This window comes from Corvus moneduloides, chromosome 9 (genome assembly GCF_009650955.1).
Source record: "Corvus moneduloides isolate bCorMon1 chromosome 9, bCorMon1.pri, whole genome shotgun sequence".
NCBI lineage: Eukaryota > Metazoa > Chordata > Aves > Passeriformes > Corvidae > Corvus > Corvus moneduloides.
Window position 1 is genome coordinate 25118394 of NC_045484.1, and position 18101 is coordinate 25136494.

At 42.5% G+C, this 18101-nt stretch overlaps 1 protein-coding gene across 1 annotated transcript in view; it reads right to left on the minus strand.

The window, feature by feature from the left end:
• The window catches only part of BEND5 (BEN domain containing 5), an 885907-nt gene that overhangs the window by 79836 nt on the left and 787970 nt on the right, over positions 1-18101 (minus strand). Inside the window, exons 10-11 of the mRNA XM_032118194.1 lie at positions 15977-16129; positions 2066-2228 (exon numbers count right to left, since the gene is read on the minus strand). Of these exons, the coding sequence (XP_031974085.1) occupies positions 2066-2228; positions 15977-16129 (316 nt within the window). The remainder of the gene's footprint in view (positions 1-2065; positions 2229-15976; positions 16130-18101) is intronic.

Genomic DNA, 18101 nt, shown 5'->3' on the forward strand with positions numbered 1-18101 from the left:
TTCAGGTCCATTAAAAAATCCGAGCATTAATTAATCACTGACTTGCAAATAGCTTGGAAGGGCTGTTCAGGCTAAATTGGAACATTCTGCAATTGTTTTACTTTCGGTCATAGGCACTTCAGTGATGTGAAACTTCCTCCCCTGCCAGGACAGGATGTGCATAAATCCAGTGGCTACTCCTGTGTTGGATCAGACCAGTCTAGAGACTATTTCAAGCAGCTCCATTTCTTTCACTAACTAGAAAACTGCACAAATGAGGAAGAGATCTCATAGGCAGCGCTCTGGATAGAATTCCTCCATTGAAAAGGAAATAATCAAACCTTCCAGGGCAAAATGCCAGTGGAGAACACTCCATGTGCAAAGAGCCTCCCCTGCTTGCTGTCTGCCAGGCCAATCAAAACCTCCTTCTCCTCCTTTTCCACTCAGCTGGGTGAAACCCTAACTGGAGAAACCAAGCTGCTGCTTGAGCTCTCCCTACACCAACTCCAAGGAGGGTCGCTGATCTGGAGTCTGTTTTCTGTGCTCCAGCTGCTGATGGGATGAACAGAGAATGGAGCATCTCTGCCTGCAGCAGGCAAGGCAAGGCAAGCCAAGCAAATGGAGATGTCAGACCCCACAGGTGAAATTTCTGCAATGTGAAGCACAAACCAGGAATCTTTATGGAAAAGGAAACTAAGCCAGTGTGATCTACAAGTCATGAAGGAAAACGTATCCAAGGGAATCATGATCTCATGTGTACAGGGGCTCTTTCCATTCCTTACTGTCAAAAAACTGTTCTAAATAAATAAGGAAGAGCAATAAGCAGTTGTCAGCACAATGAGCACAAAGTGAGGAAGAAAATTAAAGGTGAAACTAAGGCAGAGGTTCTTGAAACACCAAAATACCAACTTAAGAAAATAAATACCTAAACCTAACAGGAACAACATTTTTTTTCCACAGTGGCAAGATATACTACATTTGTGTATGTTGCAAGAAGCTTTTCCTTCAGTTAACTTTACTGGGCAAAAAAGAGCTTCTATTCCAAATGCTCAAGCCTGGTAAGTCACTTTAATATATTCATCTCCCTCCTTCCCCCAAATTTCACTTTCAGTGGAGAAGTCAAACCAGAAAAGCCCAAATGACATACAATTCCTTTCCCTGCTCCCCATTTCTCGCTCTTATTCCCATGCAGAGAGCCCATATATGTGGATGGTGAAGAATTATGTCTCATATGAAAATTTCTCCCTTGCTACCCCCAACTTCTGAAATACAGTGGAGAGGTAAATAGGCAATCACAGCTAATCTCTCTCCCTCTACAGTGTTTCTAAACCTGTGGAAATTTCAAAAGCTGCCAAGATAGAATGACAAAATGAAATAACATACCCAGCGTTGAAGCATGGGCACGGGCTGTTTGATTGAGCATGGTGACAAAAAGAAAAAGAAAAGCATAAAAGCAGATCATAAGACCAGTCAGAACAATTCTACAAATTGCTGATACATTGAGATAGCCAGATGGATATGTGTTTTTTGAGACACTGCTTCTATTTGAGCACTCAAAAATGCCAACAACTTTGATGGTTTTGTTTTCACAGTTTGACTTCCATTTCTTTGGGTACTGGCATCGAAGATTTGTCCTCGAGGCAGATGCAGAACCGAATGGATCCCTTTGGCTGCAGTTCAAAGGCAGAGAAGATATTTTACTCAGTACCAAAGATGCACTCTCAACTTGCTATTAAAACAGTAACACAAATGCAGGGCTAATGAGGGAATAAGGAGAGAAATGAAGAAAGAAATGGAAGACTGTGGAATGGAATGGATCACAGACTCTCCAGGACTAGCTTCTATAACAAGTGTGTGAGACAATCTCCTACAAGAGGGAAATGGCTTATTTGATCTAATGTCTTTCTCTTCTTGAATTTCCACAGTATGGAGAATCAATATGAGGGAAATTAAAGCATCAGGAACAGACGCACATTTCCACTTGTGTGTGTTTCTATCTTAGCAAACTCTTATGGAGACAGAAGTATTTACCTTAAGTGCCTGGTTCACGTGTGCTGCAAGAGGAGGATGGATTTCAAAAGGATACAGGCTTCCTCGGTGTAGGGCACGGCAGAAGCAGTTCCACCCAAAATGTAGCTGTAGAATGAGACCTCCAGAGTGTAGCAGGAGGATGTGTCATTCAAGAGCCCGCCAAGAAAGCGCCGGCCTGTCCCAGCTTTCACAGCATCCCTGTTGAATGACGTGCTGGACTGCAGGAGCAAGAACACAGGGACACGAGGAGAGTTCAGGAGGGGAGCAAGAGAAGGAGTCTCTTCACAGAGAAACCAGCTTCACCCACATTGCCAAATCTCATTTACACTGTGTGAGACTGCACTGTTTCTTGATCATGGCCTGGAGGGAAGCACAGCTCTGGCACACAGGCTATAAATGATGCCTTGCAGACTTTCACAGAATTCATCTCGGTTCACCATTAATATCAGCTTTTCTTCTTCCCTCTGGGATAACACAAAGCAAGGCTGTCATATGCACGAGTTGAAAGCGAGCCTTCCAGATCCCCCATGCTCAGAAGTTAAGCTGTGCCATTACTTGGATATTGGATTCCTTTGTCTCCACTGCATTCCCCTGTATCATAACCATTCCCCCACCCTTCACCTGGACTCTTAATCAAAGCAGAAATACAGCGGCATTTATGTTTTGGTGGAACTTTTTCACCTAAGACATTTGACTGGTTCTTAAATTAGGTCACAGAAATTTCCACTTCACTAACTTAAATGTTAACGGGATGCTGCTCTCTGGGTGGAAAAATCTACCTCACTATTCTACAGCATTAGCAGCACAGTATAAAAGGCAGTATTTTGTGCTATTACTGAGGATCTGGCTTTAAGAACCCTACAGCTTTATAACTATTCATTTGAGGGGTGGAGGTGAGGACTCCAAGTATTTCCATAAATGAGTTTTAGCTCTCCTTTGAAGGCATGACATCCGGAGACTAAAGGGCAGTTCATCTTCAGGTTTATTGAAGTCTCAGAGCTTGTTCCTACCAACTAGACAGAAAAATGGATTCTGATTTCATTTTGACTTTCAGAGTCTATTCAGAAACCTCATAACCATTAGACTAAGCCAATCTGGGCTCAGCACAAGCTAGTGACAACCACAAAAAAATGATCCAGCTCGGATCTGTTGCATAAAAGGTCATAGTATCTCCTGCTGTAAGAATTTCATGTTGCCAGTGAAACACAAAAGACTGTTAACACAGCTCATTGTTCAGTCATTGTGCCCATGGTGAATTCTTTGAGCTGTCCAGTGTCCTCCTATGGAGCCTTAGGGCTGCTACCTTTCCTTGCTAACACAATGTGAGAATTTATGAAGTCCACCTCCTACCAAAACTGGGGAAAATGAAACTTCCTTTGCATTTAAGAAATGAGATGCAATGTTTCAAAATGTAAAACTTCTCTAGACTGAGAAAATCAGACTAATACTGAAATGAGCAACAATTCTTGATGAATAGTGTATACCAGAAGATATAAAGAGTAGAAATACCTGTGGGTTTATTAACATTCTGAATGTCTTGAAGTGTCTCTCATGTTGTAAAAGTAAGATTTTCCAGGTTAATTAGAAAAAAAATGGAATTGGGTTTCTTATTAGCATTATATATAGGTGTTTCCAAATACAACTTCTTGTCTTTTTGGTAACATAATATTTAGTTTCATGGTAATTTGTACACACAATGCATTCTGCTATGTAGATATCATATAATTTCTGCCAAATTGCACGGCAGAAGCCTGCAGGATATTCTGAACGCCTATGGGACAGGGAAATAAAGCACTCATAAGGAATGTTGGGGAAATCAACTGCTAACGTGATATATGGGATAAATACTTAGAGGGAATGTTCTCTGGCTTCCTGCAAAAGGAAACTTCAAAAGACTACTGAGATCCTGAAACTGAGGATAGCTTTGTCCTCAGTTAAATTTCAGAAACAGAGAGGAAGATGATCATGCTCTGGGGATTGCTTCCTGAGCCAAGCGAACGTCGGCTTCGGTGCACGGTGCGTCATGTTCGAACAAATGCCTGTGGTGGAACTTTTAATGCATGAGAGCATCAGCTGCTGATGGAAACAAAGGAACAAGAAAACAAATGGTTCAGGACAGGATATTGGGGTTTGTGTGCAGAAGCATCACTCACAAAGGGACTAAGCTAATTCTGAGGCTGTATTTGGGACAAGGAAAACAAGGAAAATGTGGGAGGAGGTGACTCAGGGAAGACACTAGGGATAGAAGTACTTCAGTGAGTAGGAGACTCACTGACATGGAACATTTGTGAAGATTATGGAATCTTTTCAACTGTGCTTATAAACAAATTAGACAAGTATCTGCTGAGTATAGCTTGTGTCTTTGGGATACACTTTGCACAAGAAATCCTTTTCCTATTTCCCATTATTTTAATCAGGCTAGAAGAAAGTTATGAGCAGAATTCCTAATAGATAATTCTTGAGATAAATCTTACATAATATTTTCATCACAGTTCTTGGCACGGTAAAGGAAGACCATGCCAACAAAATTTGCTGATGACACACTGTGGAATGAATCATCATTATGGAGGAGGTTCTGAATATCATACAAATAAAAAAGCAGTGGGATGACTTTGAGGGGCCAGAGTGATTGTAGTCAGATGAAACTCAGCCACACCAGTGCCAGGTCATGCACTGAAGCATAATAAAAAAAAAAATTCTGCTATAGGCTAAAGCCTTGTCAGCTGGAAATATATGAAGAGAGAGTCTGATGTGTTACTTCGCTGAAGTGTTTTTTTGCTTTCTAGCAGAAGTTGAATCTTGTTATTGGCAAAATTATGCTTGCTGTATTTTGAAAGTGAAGCGTAAGTAGTTTAAATATTACTGACGGTTTTATAAATGGTAAAAAAATAAAAATAAGAAAACCCAAAACAAAGCAAAATCAAAATTTAGAACTTTCCAGAGTTTGAATTTTTATAATTCTGTTTTGTGGGGCTTAGGGCTTTGGGTTTTGTTTTTGTAGGGATGGGTGGTTTCCTTTTTTTGTGTGTGTTTGTGGATGTTTGTTTAATAGAAGTTTCAGTTTCAGCTGTACAAAATTACTTAAAATGGCAATGGCATTAATAAAATCCTATGTTCATTTCTTTGCCAAGTGGTACTGCATTTCCAGGAATAAAAAGCCAAACCTTCATTTAGGTGCACAAATGTAGATTTTGAAGGTTACCATTGTCCTCATTCTGAAAAAAAGATCTGATGACATAGGCCAACTTGGTGTCTTGAGTAAAAGCTATAATCTCTCATTTCACTCAGGACAGTTGGGGTAGAAAATGACAAATACAAGTTTTGAAACAGCAGCTTGGGCCTGGCTCTCGAGCAAATGTTATAAACCAAAATGTGATTTGATATTTTAGAGGAGAAAAAAGAAAATTACAGGTTAAAGAATTTAGGTAATGACAAGAAAGAGCAGCAGGTACATGCTGAGTCTAACCTTCTGCTCCTGTTTTAGGTCAAGATAAATGGTGTGGGAAAAAAACCACAATAGGCAAAACTTTGACTCCTCACCACAGCTGATCTTGGAGTTTTGCCCATGCACATTTATTTAATCAAACCCTAATCCGGGGAAAAAAGGGGTGGGGGTGGCAAGAGGGGGGAAAGAACACAGGAAAAGTTGTCTGCAAATGAGTCTCTTGCTTTTCTGGGAGGATCTATTTCCCTAAACCCCTTGCAGAGCTGAACTGAAGTCATCATTAAACAAATGCACTGAGCAGGCACAGCAGGAGAACAGCTAAACAAATATTTATTTCTCCAAGGCTGAAACGCATGGGAGTGTTAGCAACAGCAGCAGCGAGAAGTACAGTCTGGAGGGTGGGGGGAACACCAAAGACTTTGAAGTTCTTAAATAGTGATATTTGTATAAAATCAACAGTAATGCATTATTAAAACACACAGATACATTAAAGCTCACAGAAGGACTTTGCCTCCCAGCTGGTGTGAGAAAACTCAGTGAACAAATACCTATCCACAGAATCAGAAGCTGCCAAGAAATCCAGTGTTAAAAGAGCAGAGAAGGAAGGGCGAAGGATTCCCTTACTTTCTGGTGGGAAGAAACTCACCAGAAAAACAGATATCAAATACCTCTGGGATCCTCAAGGTGTGCTGACCCTTTCTCTACACCTCAGGCATTAGCGGCAGCCTCCCCAGGCCTCCCTACCAGATTTCGTTCCTCCTCCCCGTGCTGTGCTGAATGTGAAATTGTGTGACCAGTTTCCCCACTGGCAAGAGGGGGAACCCTGAACAGCCAGACAGTACAGAGACATTTGTGAACCAACTGGTCCTTATTCAGACACTGCAGAAGACAAAGATGTGTGGAAGGAAATAAGAAAGAAAGAAAAAAAATCATATGTAAATTCTTTCTCAAGTGGTTTCAAAGCAGAAAAAAATCTTGGCCCTTGGTCAGACCTCTCAAAGTGCCTGTTCCTTGGCTGGTAAGGACACTCTATCCCACAGTGTCTCTCCTCAGTGAATTCAGCCCCCTGGTAGCCAGTTTGTGAGCTCAACAGCTTGGGCAGCTCCCACAGGGCTGAGGGATACTCTTGGCTTCTCAGCACTGCTCCATCTTCCCTCTAACAACGACTGGAATGAATGCCTTGGGCAGTCCATGTTCACAAATTCAGCAGGGTGCTGACTGCCTCTGAGTGCCTCTATCAGTCACAAGAGCGGCTCCAAAGGGTGAAGAGGGAGAACAGCACATTTCTCACACATCTAAAACTGAATTTGCCCCTGTCCACCCTTTGTAGACCTGATGGGCTTGGAATCTGAGAGGTGCAGCATGGTGGGACCTCCTCCTCAGTGTGTGTGACCACAGAGGGGACCTGTCTTGCTTCAGCATCAGAAAACCACAGGTTGCACAAAAGGAAAAACTGGAGGCAAGCCCCAGTAAAACTGGATCCACTTTTGAGTAGAAGAAGGGATGACAAAAAGGAATGAACTATCAAGCAGGCTGTGTCCAGCCAGTGATGGATGGGAGCTTCATTCTACCTTTCACTGACAGCAGGACAAAGGGACTTTCTCATCCAGAACTTGCTGGGGAATGAATCTTTGTCATCTTCTGAAATTGCTCAACACATGAAGAAACAAAGGAGCAAGGTATGATCACAGTGAAAGTCAGACCTTGCCAGGCTCCTAACGTGGGATCCAGGGTATGCACTGCACATCATTTCTGACCAACCCTAAGGTGTTCCTCCAACCCAGCAAGAAAAGAAAATAAAAAAAGTACAAAGCACTCAGAAAAATGCCAACCACTCAGAAATCTGGTCTTAGGCTTTGACAGAATGCAGAAGATGAATTTCTGGCATAGCAAGGTCCAGGGAGGTTCCCGAAATCCAAGAGATAGATTTTACCAGCTGTTCACATCTCCTGCAACACAACTGATTATGGATGTGCCTGTGGAAGAAAGTAGCAAACTGCATACATCTTCAAAAATCTGAGCTCTAGTGTGCACAGGAATTTTTCCCAGAAGATCGTTTCTCCTCACACACAAAGTATCTGCATGAAACTCAGAATAAAGAGATCTTCCTTAAAGTTGTTGATATATGCAGATGATATAGGTCCAGGAAGTGTTCTACAAAAGGATGTAGCATGTACAACTGCATGCTCAAGAATCAGAGAATGATGTTAGAAATCTTTCTTGGAGAAAAGCAGAGACAAAACCACCAAGAGGATTCATAATTAGAGAATGGTTTCATATCACAACACATAATTAGAAATATGCTGGGTCACCCTATGCCATTTCCATAGCTGTGTTTCACAACTGAGCCTAACTACTCCTAAAAAACCCCACTCCAAACCCAGAAAAACTGCCCACATTTTGCTCATTCATTGGTTAAGAAATGAACAGTTTACCTACTGGGGTAAGCTGGGATTATGCATACAAGTTGTTTCATGTTCTTCACTGATTAACAGCAGCAATGGCCAAGTGCAATCAGGACTCATTTATAACCTCACCAGAGCTGTCTGCTGCTGCTGCCCTCATAGACGAAAAGGTTTTTTCCAAAGCAGGTCTGACCTCTAAGAGCCCTCAACTCAGTGCCCCAGTGTGGCAAAAAAAGTGGTAATAAAAAAGTTAGTGCTCTAGAAAAAAGGAATGGCACACTTGTCATCAAGGAAGAATAGACGTGCCACTGGGAAATGAACTGGAGCCCAGACAGTGCCAAATCCATCCCAGAGAGCAGTTTTACAGTATCAGCCGTAACTCACTCACTCTCATTTTCTAGAACACTTTATTGAAGGCTGCAAAAGTTAGAGAGAGAGCACAGAAATGCACTGGCTTTGGAATCTTTGCCATGGAAGGTTGCAAATAGCAATATTACAAACCGTGGCTCTTCTGTTTGCCCCTCCACAGGGAGCTTTAAACAGGTGCAACTGGCAGCTTGCTTTCCTCATGTGAGTAGAGCTGATTCCTGCCATGATGCATCCAGCTGCTTTGACCCTGCCATTCTTGCAGCTGGTAGCCCACCAAACTCTTTTACAAGCAAAACTTACCTCCTTACTTCTCTGGAAGCACTGAGCAAACTTCTCACTTCAAAGGCCAACTTAACTCTCTCATCACACCCACCTCTCACCAGCTCCATTAAGTCTATTAATAGACTGGAAAGTAGATGTGTTAGTGTGGTTTGGGGTGGTTTTTTGGGTTTTTTGTTGGTTTTTTTTTGTGATAGACTATCATCAGCTCCATGCCAACTGGGTCTGGAGACTTGGAAATTACGGCATTTGGGAGGCTGCTACCAGGCAGGCTTTGTCCAATTTATTTGACAAGCCACAGTCAGCATAAATCCCCAAAGCAGACAGCTGATCTGAAGGAGGTAGCAGGCAAAGAGGAAGGATTCTGGGAGCAGAGGTGTGATGAAATGGGAACAGAGCTCAAAATTACTCCACGATTCATCTCACCTTGCAGCTTAGCCGTGTTTCTGATGCACAGGAAGAAAACTTGTTTCATCTCAAAATCGATTGTGACTACTGAAGTCTGGGAAGAGGAGGTTTAGAAAAGTTCAGGATCATTTCAAAGAGGAATTCCATTGTTTGAAGCTTTTCCAGATCCCTTGGGAACAGGCAGATTGGACTGATATTCCTGTGAACAGGGCTCACTCACTCTCAGAGAAGGCTCTGCAGTTGACAGCATTTTGTTTCATAATTTCTGTGCCTGGTAGGAAACACTGAGATGGGCAGCAAAATTTGGGTTTAGCTGGGGAACATTCTCTGATACCGAGTTTGTTTTGCAGAAATCTGAGGAGAGGCATGCAGAGGAGATTTGGAACAGTTTGACCTGCTCCTAGAATGTGAGAATGCCTAAAACTGAAACTTGAAGGCCAAATAGCCTCAAGTCCTAAGAGATTTTTAACCATTCTACTCCCTCTTTTTGCCTTCTTCCTCCTGCTCAGCGGAAAGCAGAGAGCAACCACCCTTTCTTAGAAGTAGCATCACTGTTGTAGGAGTAACATGAACACAACCTGCCTAGCACCACATTCTCAGGCTTTAAAGTGCAATTCTCCTCAGAGAAGTAACAGTTTAAAGGTACATTGTCACCACACACACATTTGCTCCCTGAGGGGCTTCATTTTCCCTCTAATGTGCAGTGAAGGAATACCAGATCTTTCCCCCTCCCAAGTGTCTTTCAGTCATGCCTGCTTAAGTTTCCTGATAAAAACACATATTTGCATGGTCATTAGCAGAGAGGTTGGAAGGAGAGAGCTTTATAAGCTCTCAGTTTATGCCTCAAGACCAAAAGTACCAAATTAGTTCTCTTTTTTTAAGAAATTCCGCAGCTAGAAAAGTAACTGGCTTTCATGCTTCAGGGTTTCAGCTGTTCACCTGCGAGAAGTACAATAGCTGCACTTTTTACTGCTCATTACTATCCATGCCCTGCTCTACAGCTCCAGGACTGATGGAGGTGTCTGCACCTTGCACCAGTTACACTGGCAGCACCAGTGCAGAGATTTGTCCCCACATTTCACATTCCCCAGAACCCTTCCCCACGTGCACCGAAACTGATTGTGCTTCTGGCTCCCACCTCCCCGGGTGCTACAGCTCTGAAGTTGTTTATTGAGCTCACTGGCTTTAGCACAGCAGCTAACACGACTGGAATCCAAATCAAACCAGCAGCTCTTCTGAGAGAGCTCCTTAAACAACACCTGCAGCCAAACAAAGTAGGGTGGTATTGCCTGAGACCTTCAGAGAGCTAGACAAGGGTTTCCCCACAGAGCTGGGTAGCCCATCACAGCCTACTTGGAAAAAACAAGAGGAGGAGGCAGATTCTACCCCATCCTGAAAGCAAACCTAAGTCAGAGTTCTTTGCTACTGGATCTGCCATTCTGGGCACACACACGAAGAGTGTGCTGTATCCCAAAACATCCTTCCTCAGGTCTTCTCAGCTCCTCCCTTAGTGAGTCTGCATCACCCCATCACCAGAAGTTTGCTTAACTGCAAGTGACAATGTCACCCACTCAAACATTATCCTGTCACCCATTAACCAGAGTTAGCCTGGAACTTATCTCCCTTTTAAGAGCCAACCCAAGCTGTGACCAGTGATATACACAAAGAGGGGATCTGAAAGTGCTTCAGGTTAATAAGGAAGAAAAGGTCTGCTCTTCCCCCATTTTTTTTGCTAATAGCAGCCTCTGCTTCTCAGAGCACATCCTCCCCCAAAGATGCCAATGGTGGCGTTTCCTAGTCTAAGCCCTATAGAATAATCACACTGTTTAGAAAATAACTCAGGTCCCTGGAGTTCTCACTTTCTCCATTTGTCAATAGAAAACGAGACGTTTCCTCAAAATATACAATAAAATAGCCTCCAGCAATAGCCTGCAATGCTTCTCTTTACAATACTTTCATGAGCGTGAGCACGGTCTCCTGGGAGTGCTTTCATAATCATTTATACAAATGACAGAAAACTAGGACAATGAGAAGCAAAAAGGAAAATACAGCCATCATGCACCTAGTTGCTTTGAATAGTCTGCAGAAAAAAGTGCTTTGCTCTGTGGCAAAGAGAAGTTCTTCTCACTTGGAGGCCTAAATCAGGGGATCAAAACCTTCCTAAGGAGGGACAGATTGCTGCTCCCAGAGCAACCCAATGCTTCCCATTGCTCACATTCCTTCTTGGCTCCCTCACTGCTCCAGGACAGTTCTCTGATCCAGACCTGTATTCTACATATGTTAAAATATCATGTGGTTAAAAAGGTAATACCCAAAAAGATATCCTTCCAGGGGGACGGGTGTCCAGTTCTTAACCAGCTTCCTGCCCTTCCTTCCCAGCACAGTATGTCCCAGCTGAGGGAATTTGTGGTGCTCTGCAGGAGAGGAAGCTTGCAGGAGAATCTACAGCAGCTCCTTTCATTGCTGCTGCTCTGGGAGGCTGTTGACATTAGGTAAGAGTAATGATGGTCTTTGAAAATACACCATAAAATTGCTATGAAAACTTGTTTCTTCTGTGTACATTCTAAATTTCTGCCTGCGTGGGGATGGAGAAGGTACTGTCAACTCCTATATGCACAAACAACAAGGCAAGAAGGTACTGAAAGGAAATCCATTTGTTCCAACACTTCTCCCGTCTCCTTTTTCTTTTCTTTGCAATACAAATTCAATCCTCAGTATACAACGAGGGGTGAACTGGTGCAGCACAACATAATGGAACAATTTCATTTCACTGAGACTCTCCAAAAGGCAGAGTTCTTGTGAGACCAAAGCCTGTAACACTCAGAAGGACAGACTTTACAGTCTGTTCCCTGTGCCACCAGAAACACATTTCCTGTCTTGGCTCACCCAGCCTCCAGAATAAACAAACAAACAAATAAATAAATAAATTTATGGAGCAACACGTCCAAGAGGCAGCAAGCAGAAATGCATCCCAGAGGGGTGCTAAAGCATATAATAGCTATATTTGTCTTCCTGGATATGCCTTGGTACAAGACTACAAAAAGGGAGGCAGGATCATTTGTTGTGCTCAGGTTTTAAGAGATTTCTGAGTAGATCTGTTAAGCTTGCATGATGTTAACAAAACCTACCTGAACACAGCAGCTTTTGCCTTTCTGGGACAAGAGTCTTTTTTCACCAAAACAGCAGAGAGGCACTTAGGAAGTGCTGATGCCAGTGAGTATGATTTTACTTCAGGATAAATTGCAGGCAACTTTCTTACTGCTTCCTCTTCCCTGTCCAGCCATGTGCAACACAAGCTGGTTTTTTGTTATTTCAGAACAGATTACTGGGATTTGATCCTTCAATGTTTGTATTACTGCCTCAGGCACTTGCACTACAACTGCCTTCAGAGGGAGGTATTCAGCCAGGGTAAATCATAACAGCCCAGAGTGGCTGCCATAGGTAGATGGGAGGAGGTTTGCTGGAACAAACACGTCTTCCCTAAGAAAGCTTGGGTGGGGGGTAGCTGTGAAAATGAGAACAGCAGACCTGGAGATAGTGGATCAAAGAAAGGCAGCAGAAAATAGAAAGAGATTAAAATATTTTTCTTCATTGCTCTGTGTTTGATATCTGAACAAAAAACAAACCACCGAACGAAAAACCACCACAAAAAGTGCTAGTGCAAATCATTCCATATCTGCATCTTCTCGTATTGCTGAGACAATGATAGTCTCTAAAACATGTTTTAGGTCACAGCATTATGGCACTAGGGTTAACAACATGCTTCCCTAAAGGAAACTGGGTGGATTGTTGTCTAGAAACTTCATTCTTGAGTGTGAGCATGATATAAAACGGGGAACTGATGACAAAGAAATAAGTCTGTCACTTAGGACATCCAAGTTTTATTCTCCAATTTCTTCAAGCAAATAACTTCTCACCCACTTTCTATGTCTTTTTCAGCATGATTGGAAGCTCTTGGGGTTGTGGACTTTCTCAGCAGTTACCAGTGCCCAACATAATGGGACCCCAAGCTGGTATCAGGGCCTTTGGCTAACCCTGGCACACAAAGGTCAAACAGTGTTTCTAAGGAAGCTTCTCTGCTGGGAGGTCGAATACAAGAAAATGACATGAGAATTCAAATGTATCCCAAGTGCCACCAGTTCAGAGTCCAAAGGAAAGAAAAAACCAAACTGACCAGATCAGGCCAAGTGCCTCTGGCTGATCTTTAACTGCAAAGGAAAGCAATCTTTGCAAAGTGATAAAGCCACCCAAGATCAGCTGCAGTTGTTTCCTTTAAATGAACCAGAGAGAACAGATGGTCTCCTCTCATACTGTCACAAAGGTCAAAATTAGCCACCCCTAAGACTAGCAGGTTCTTGAAATGCTCAAATGCTTGTGTCTGGTCCTTATGACTAATCCACTCTGCCAAACAAGAAAGGTCAAATGAAGAACATCCCTACAAAAACTGCAACTACTCTAAGCCGTGGCTGATGTGTAATGCACTCAGACATGGTGTCAACAGCTGCTCCTAAAACCCAATGAGTCAGCTTTTCAAAAGAGCTTGTCAGCTTTCACTGCTAGAGCTTTCATATGGATTATATTTACTCCCCAGTGTTTAAAAATATCCTTCTTAAACATTGAAAATATAAAATGTTTTCCTTATAGATTTTGTCCCTTTTGCCCAGGCAGCTGCCTAAGAATGTCTCATGTATTTATGTGTGAGCAGAACACCCTAGCTCTTCTTTCACTTTCCTCTTCACATGCTGACAGCTAAGCCAAAGGCAGGCCTGTGTTCCTGAAGTCATGTAAAAATGAGGAATTTCTGGTCCCTTTCACAGCTTATGCCTGCGAACCACAGTCAGCCTTCCAGAGAGCTGTGGGTCAAGTGTTTTTCCTAGCAGATAGGGCACAGAGACACTGAGTGACTCTCCTTTGGTCCTACAACAGGCGTGTGGGTACAAATCCCCTATCCATCCCCTACTCTAATCACCAATCTCCCTTGGATGCTGTCATTTAAATAAAAAGGCCTATTGGAAATGACAGGTGAAGAAAGCAGCCCAGGCATGAAATGCACTCTGAAGTATATTAATAGAAGGTTGCCAGACAAAACGGCACAAGGCATTTGATCGCATCATCTTAGGCTTGTTGTTCATGCTCTTTTGCATCTGGCTGCGTGATTCCTGCCAGATTCTCGGCTGGAGGAGCAGACTAGGATTTGCCTGCTTTCCCTAACCCGTGCCGGGCTCAGCTGCAATCATGCAGAGCACTGAAAGAAATCCCTTTGAGTTGGGATTCATTCCGAACATGTAAAACCCAAATGACTGCTTCTCCAAAGTGAATCCCATTTCACAGCAAGTAGGTTATTAGTGTGGAACTCCATACAAGTAGCCTGCATTCAAAATCCCTCTGCATTATTAATAGAAGATGAGCTTTTGACATCAAAGGAGAACCATTATGTATGCTAAACGGTGGCAAAAATTGTACCCGCACTTCAAATCTTTTCAGTGCTTTGTCCCTTGTAAATCAATCAAGGTTGACAGATGCTTTAAGGAGAGTAATCTTTTCAATGATACTGTCAATGGATAACATAATGGAACATTGTCTCTGTGCTGTGTGAAGACATGGAGCTAGTCAATTATGGACAACACTTCATGCAGCCGCCAGTTTTCACTTGAAGTGCTGCTGTTGAAGTATTATAATCCCAACAAATGGCCGCAGCAGCATACAATGTAAATGAGACCTCCTGAAGCTTTGGAAAATTAATTAGTAACAACAGTGGTCCATTCCCACACTTTCAAACACCAGCCTGGTAATGTTAATGATGCACTTCCCCCCTTCCCTTTGAGTGGGCAATAGGGCATATTTACATACACTATTTTAAGTCTTCAGCACATTTTCCCCCCAGATTTTGGATTCCCTTCCTCTCTTCACCTGATATTTCCAACCAGTCACATAACACACATGGTTGGAGCTGGAAACAAGAAAACAGACCTTCCTATTTGGGGACATGTAGTCACTTCACACCTGTCAGACACTTCACACCTGTGGCTGTCCCTTTTCCAACACTTTCATCTGCACAGCTGCCCTAGGAAGAATGGCCTGGACAGATAGCAGGGGAAGAGCTTCCAGCCTCAAGAGACCAACAAGATGTCAGGGGGAAGCTGAATGTACCCAGTGCCAGTAGCACCTAGGTGGAACTCTGGGCTAGACAGTCAAAAGGGAGATGTGCTGTTTATTTAGCTATTGGCTTCTATTTCCTCCATCATCTTCTCAAAGATTTTCCCTTCGTCAACCAAGGCTTGTGCTAAGAGGAATTCCTAATCTCCCACAGTAGCAGAGAGAAATCCCATGCTCGAGCACAGAATCTCTCAACTCCTATCAATTGCAGGTTTTCATTGCTGTGATCTGTGAATGCCCCTTATCTGTAATGTGCTTTTGAAACAACCAGGTGCAGACCAGAAACTCAATCACTGAGGTCTCCTTGGGTAAGAACAGGCTGCTCCTGGAACCCAGCTTCCTCTTTCCCAAGCTCCAAGTTGTAAGTATTGGACAGCTGTAAATCTTCTTGCAGAACAGTTTTCTATGGTAATATCAAAAAATTTCAAAAGCATACATTCCCTTCGCCACAACTTCCAACACAGGTTATCTAACCTTTCTAACCTTTTCTTGAAAGCTAATTAATTTTGTTTCTATTTGCTAGCATATTATTATTTAGAGTGTACAAGTAAAAACTTTGACAAATTAATATAAACAATGGAACAATAAAGTGGATCCAGTTGTTCAAAAGACAAAAGATCTGAGAAAAACAGGGTGTTTCAGTAATTCAGAACCAAAGGCTAATATACAGAAGACAAAGAACCTGTTTGTGTTGATGTATCCAAGAACATGAATAAGATCACAACTTACCACTGCTGGATAACGTAAGTATAAGAGGGAAGATGGTAGCTAATAATAAAATTTTTAAATAGCCTTTTATTCATACTGAAATAAAATTCACTCAATCGAATGAAGCCAGAGATTTATCATAAAGGGAAAAAAAAGGAAAACTAGGAAAAAATTAATTAAGAAACACATGACTTACATAAGAGAAGTCTTCAGCATTCTGGCAGAGTAGCTTGGGAAAAATAGCCTGTCGCTGAAATCTTTCCTCGTCTTCAAAGATGTTCCCATACATGAAGCCATTCATCATGGTGGAGTGGGCATGGATGTCAATATAGAACTCCAGGTTAATCTTCTGTAGAGGGAAAACAACGACAACAAAACATTCAGCATGAGATAAATCATAACTGAGTTATGCAGGTGAAGCCTGCCATAAATCCAATCCTGCCATTCTTGAACCCATCCATGGTGCCAGCATCAGGGAGCCACGCTAAAGATCTCACTGTGATGCAGCCAACCATCCCTGCCTCCCTGTGGGGGCATGTGAAATACAACAAAGGACCATGACAGATGTTTCTTTAGCTTTTTTTGAGAATATTGGAACATTTTACACAGGACACTGTGAAAAACAGAGCCACAACATTACCGTTCACTGTGCACAGTATCACAGGGCTTACTGACAGTGATAAAAATATGCACCTTCCACTTCTAGAGCACGATTATTTGGGCAAAGTTTTGCCATCACTGCACAGTTCTGCATTGAATTATGCAGATGTTCCCTTCTGCCAGGTGAAACAGGCTCAAAATTGTGTAAAAAAGACACCAGTATTTCCTGTGCAGTTTATTTCTGTGTATAAGGAGAAATACTGCAAATGTTTTGTCTTCCTCTGCTTTCTAGCATAACTCAACAGAACAACTCTCCCAAGCAAGTGCCTGGAAGGCCTCTCTGCTTGTAGCTCCCTACAGGATTCTGCACCAACTCCTGCTTTAAAAGAAGACAGCAGAACCCCATAGCAGAGAAGTGCCTGCTCTCCCATACCCTTCCCATGGCATAAGTGGGAAAGAGGGAATGTTCACCTGGATCACTGCATACAGCACCATCAGCAGCAGTGGGTGGCACTGTCCAGCACTAAAGAGTGATACCAGAGCAGATGCCACTGGATTACCCAGTTTCCCCAAATCCTTACAAGTTCCAGACCTGAACAAATGACGTGACAAGCCCGCCCCTGTCACCTGGCCAGCATGGGGCCATTGGAGCCATCCTGGTGCCCAGAGCTCAGATGTCCCTGCCTCAACAGAGGGATGGGGAAGAGCTCTGTTGGCAGCATGATGCTGATGATGCTTATCCCTGTACTGAAATACAACATGAAGCTCTGCAGCCACAAGCCTCTCCTGCACACAAAGCTTGCTCGGGCTGGTGGAGCATACTGAGCTATGGGACAGTCCAGTGGAAGGCAGGCTGGATTATGCAGCTCATGTGACAGCAGTGTCAGCTCTTCTAAAGAATCTCTGATGAAGGGAGAACATCATTTGGCATGTGACACTAATATAATACAGATTTACCTTCCCTTGGCAGAAAACCAATGTATAATACACAGCCACTGTTTAGTTTAATTAAACAGCCTAGAGAGAGTAATAATGTACCTTATTAAGCCTCTGCTATGTTAAAATGTTAGCTAACGCAATATCAGTATCTGACCACGCTTCATAGGGAAGGGAACATTTGATTGTGTTTGACTCTAATACAATAAATTGTTTTCTTCTGCCAAAACATTCTGCTGTGCTATGGAGGACCAGCCCTACAATAAAGCACACATCTGCTATTTGGAGATACAGCACTGAGGAGAAAGATTAGCATTGACAGCATGAAACACCACACAGGATTTTCTTCCTCTCCAAGTAAACAGAAATTAAAACCAAGATTAAGTAATACTATTTTCATGAGATAATTTCCCCATCACAAACAGAATTTGATGAGATCAGATGCACACTGGCATATCACCATAAAACAGAACATGTTGTAGAGTCTCAAAACAGTGATTTGATGAAGTGAGCAGATAATCTAGTTAAACTGGGTATTTGTAAAGCATGAATGTCCTTCACAAAGAAGTCAGTGACCTAAGTCATACTTATTTTAGAACAACCAGACAGAATTCTTTATAGGAGCATAGTTACTAACATAAAGTAATTGAGAAGCACAGGGAGATATATAACAATAGACTAGAATAATTTGTGACTTAACACAAATAAAATTGCTGGTGTAAACTGCAGGATTTGTGGTGTGTCATAGTGTACTTTATAGTTTTCAAGCTGTTTCCAGAAGAAGG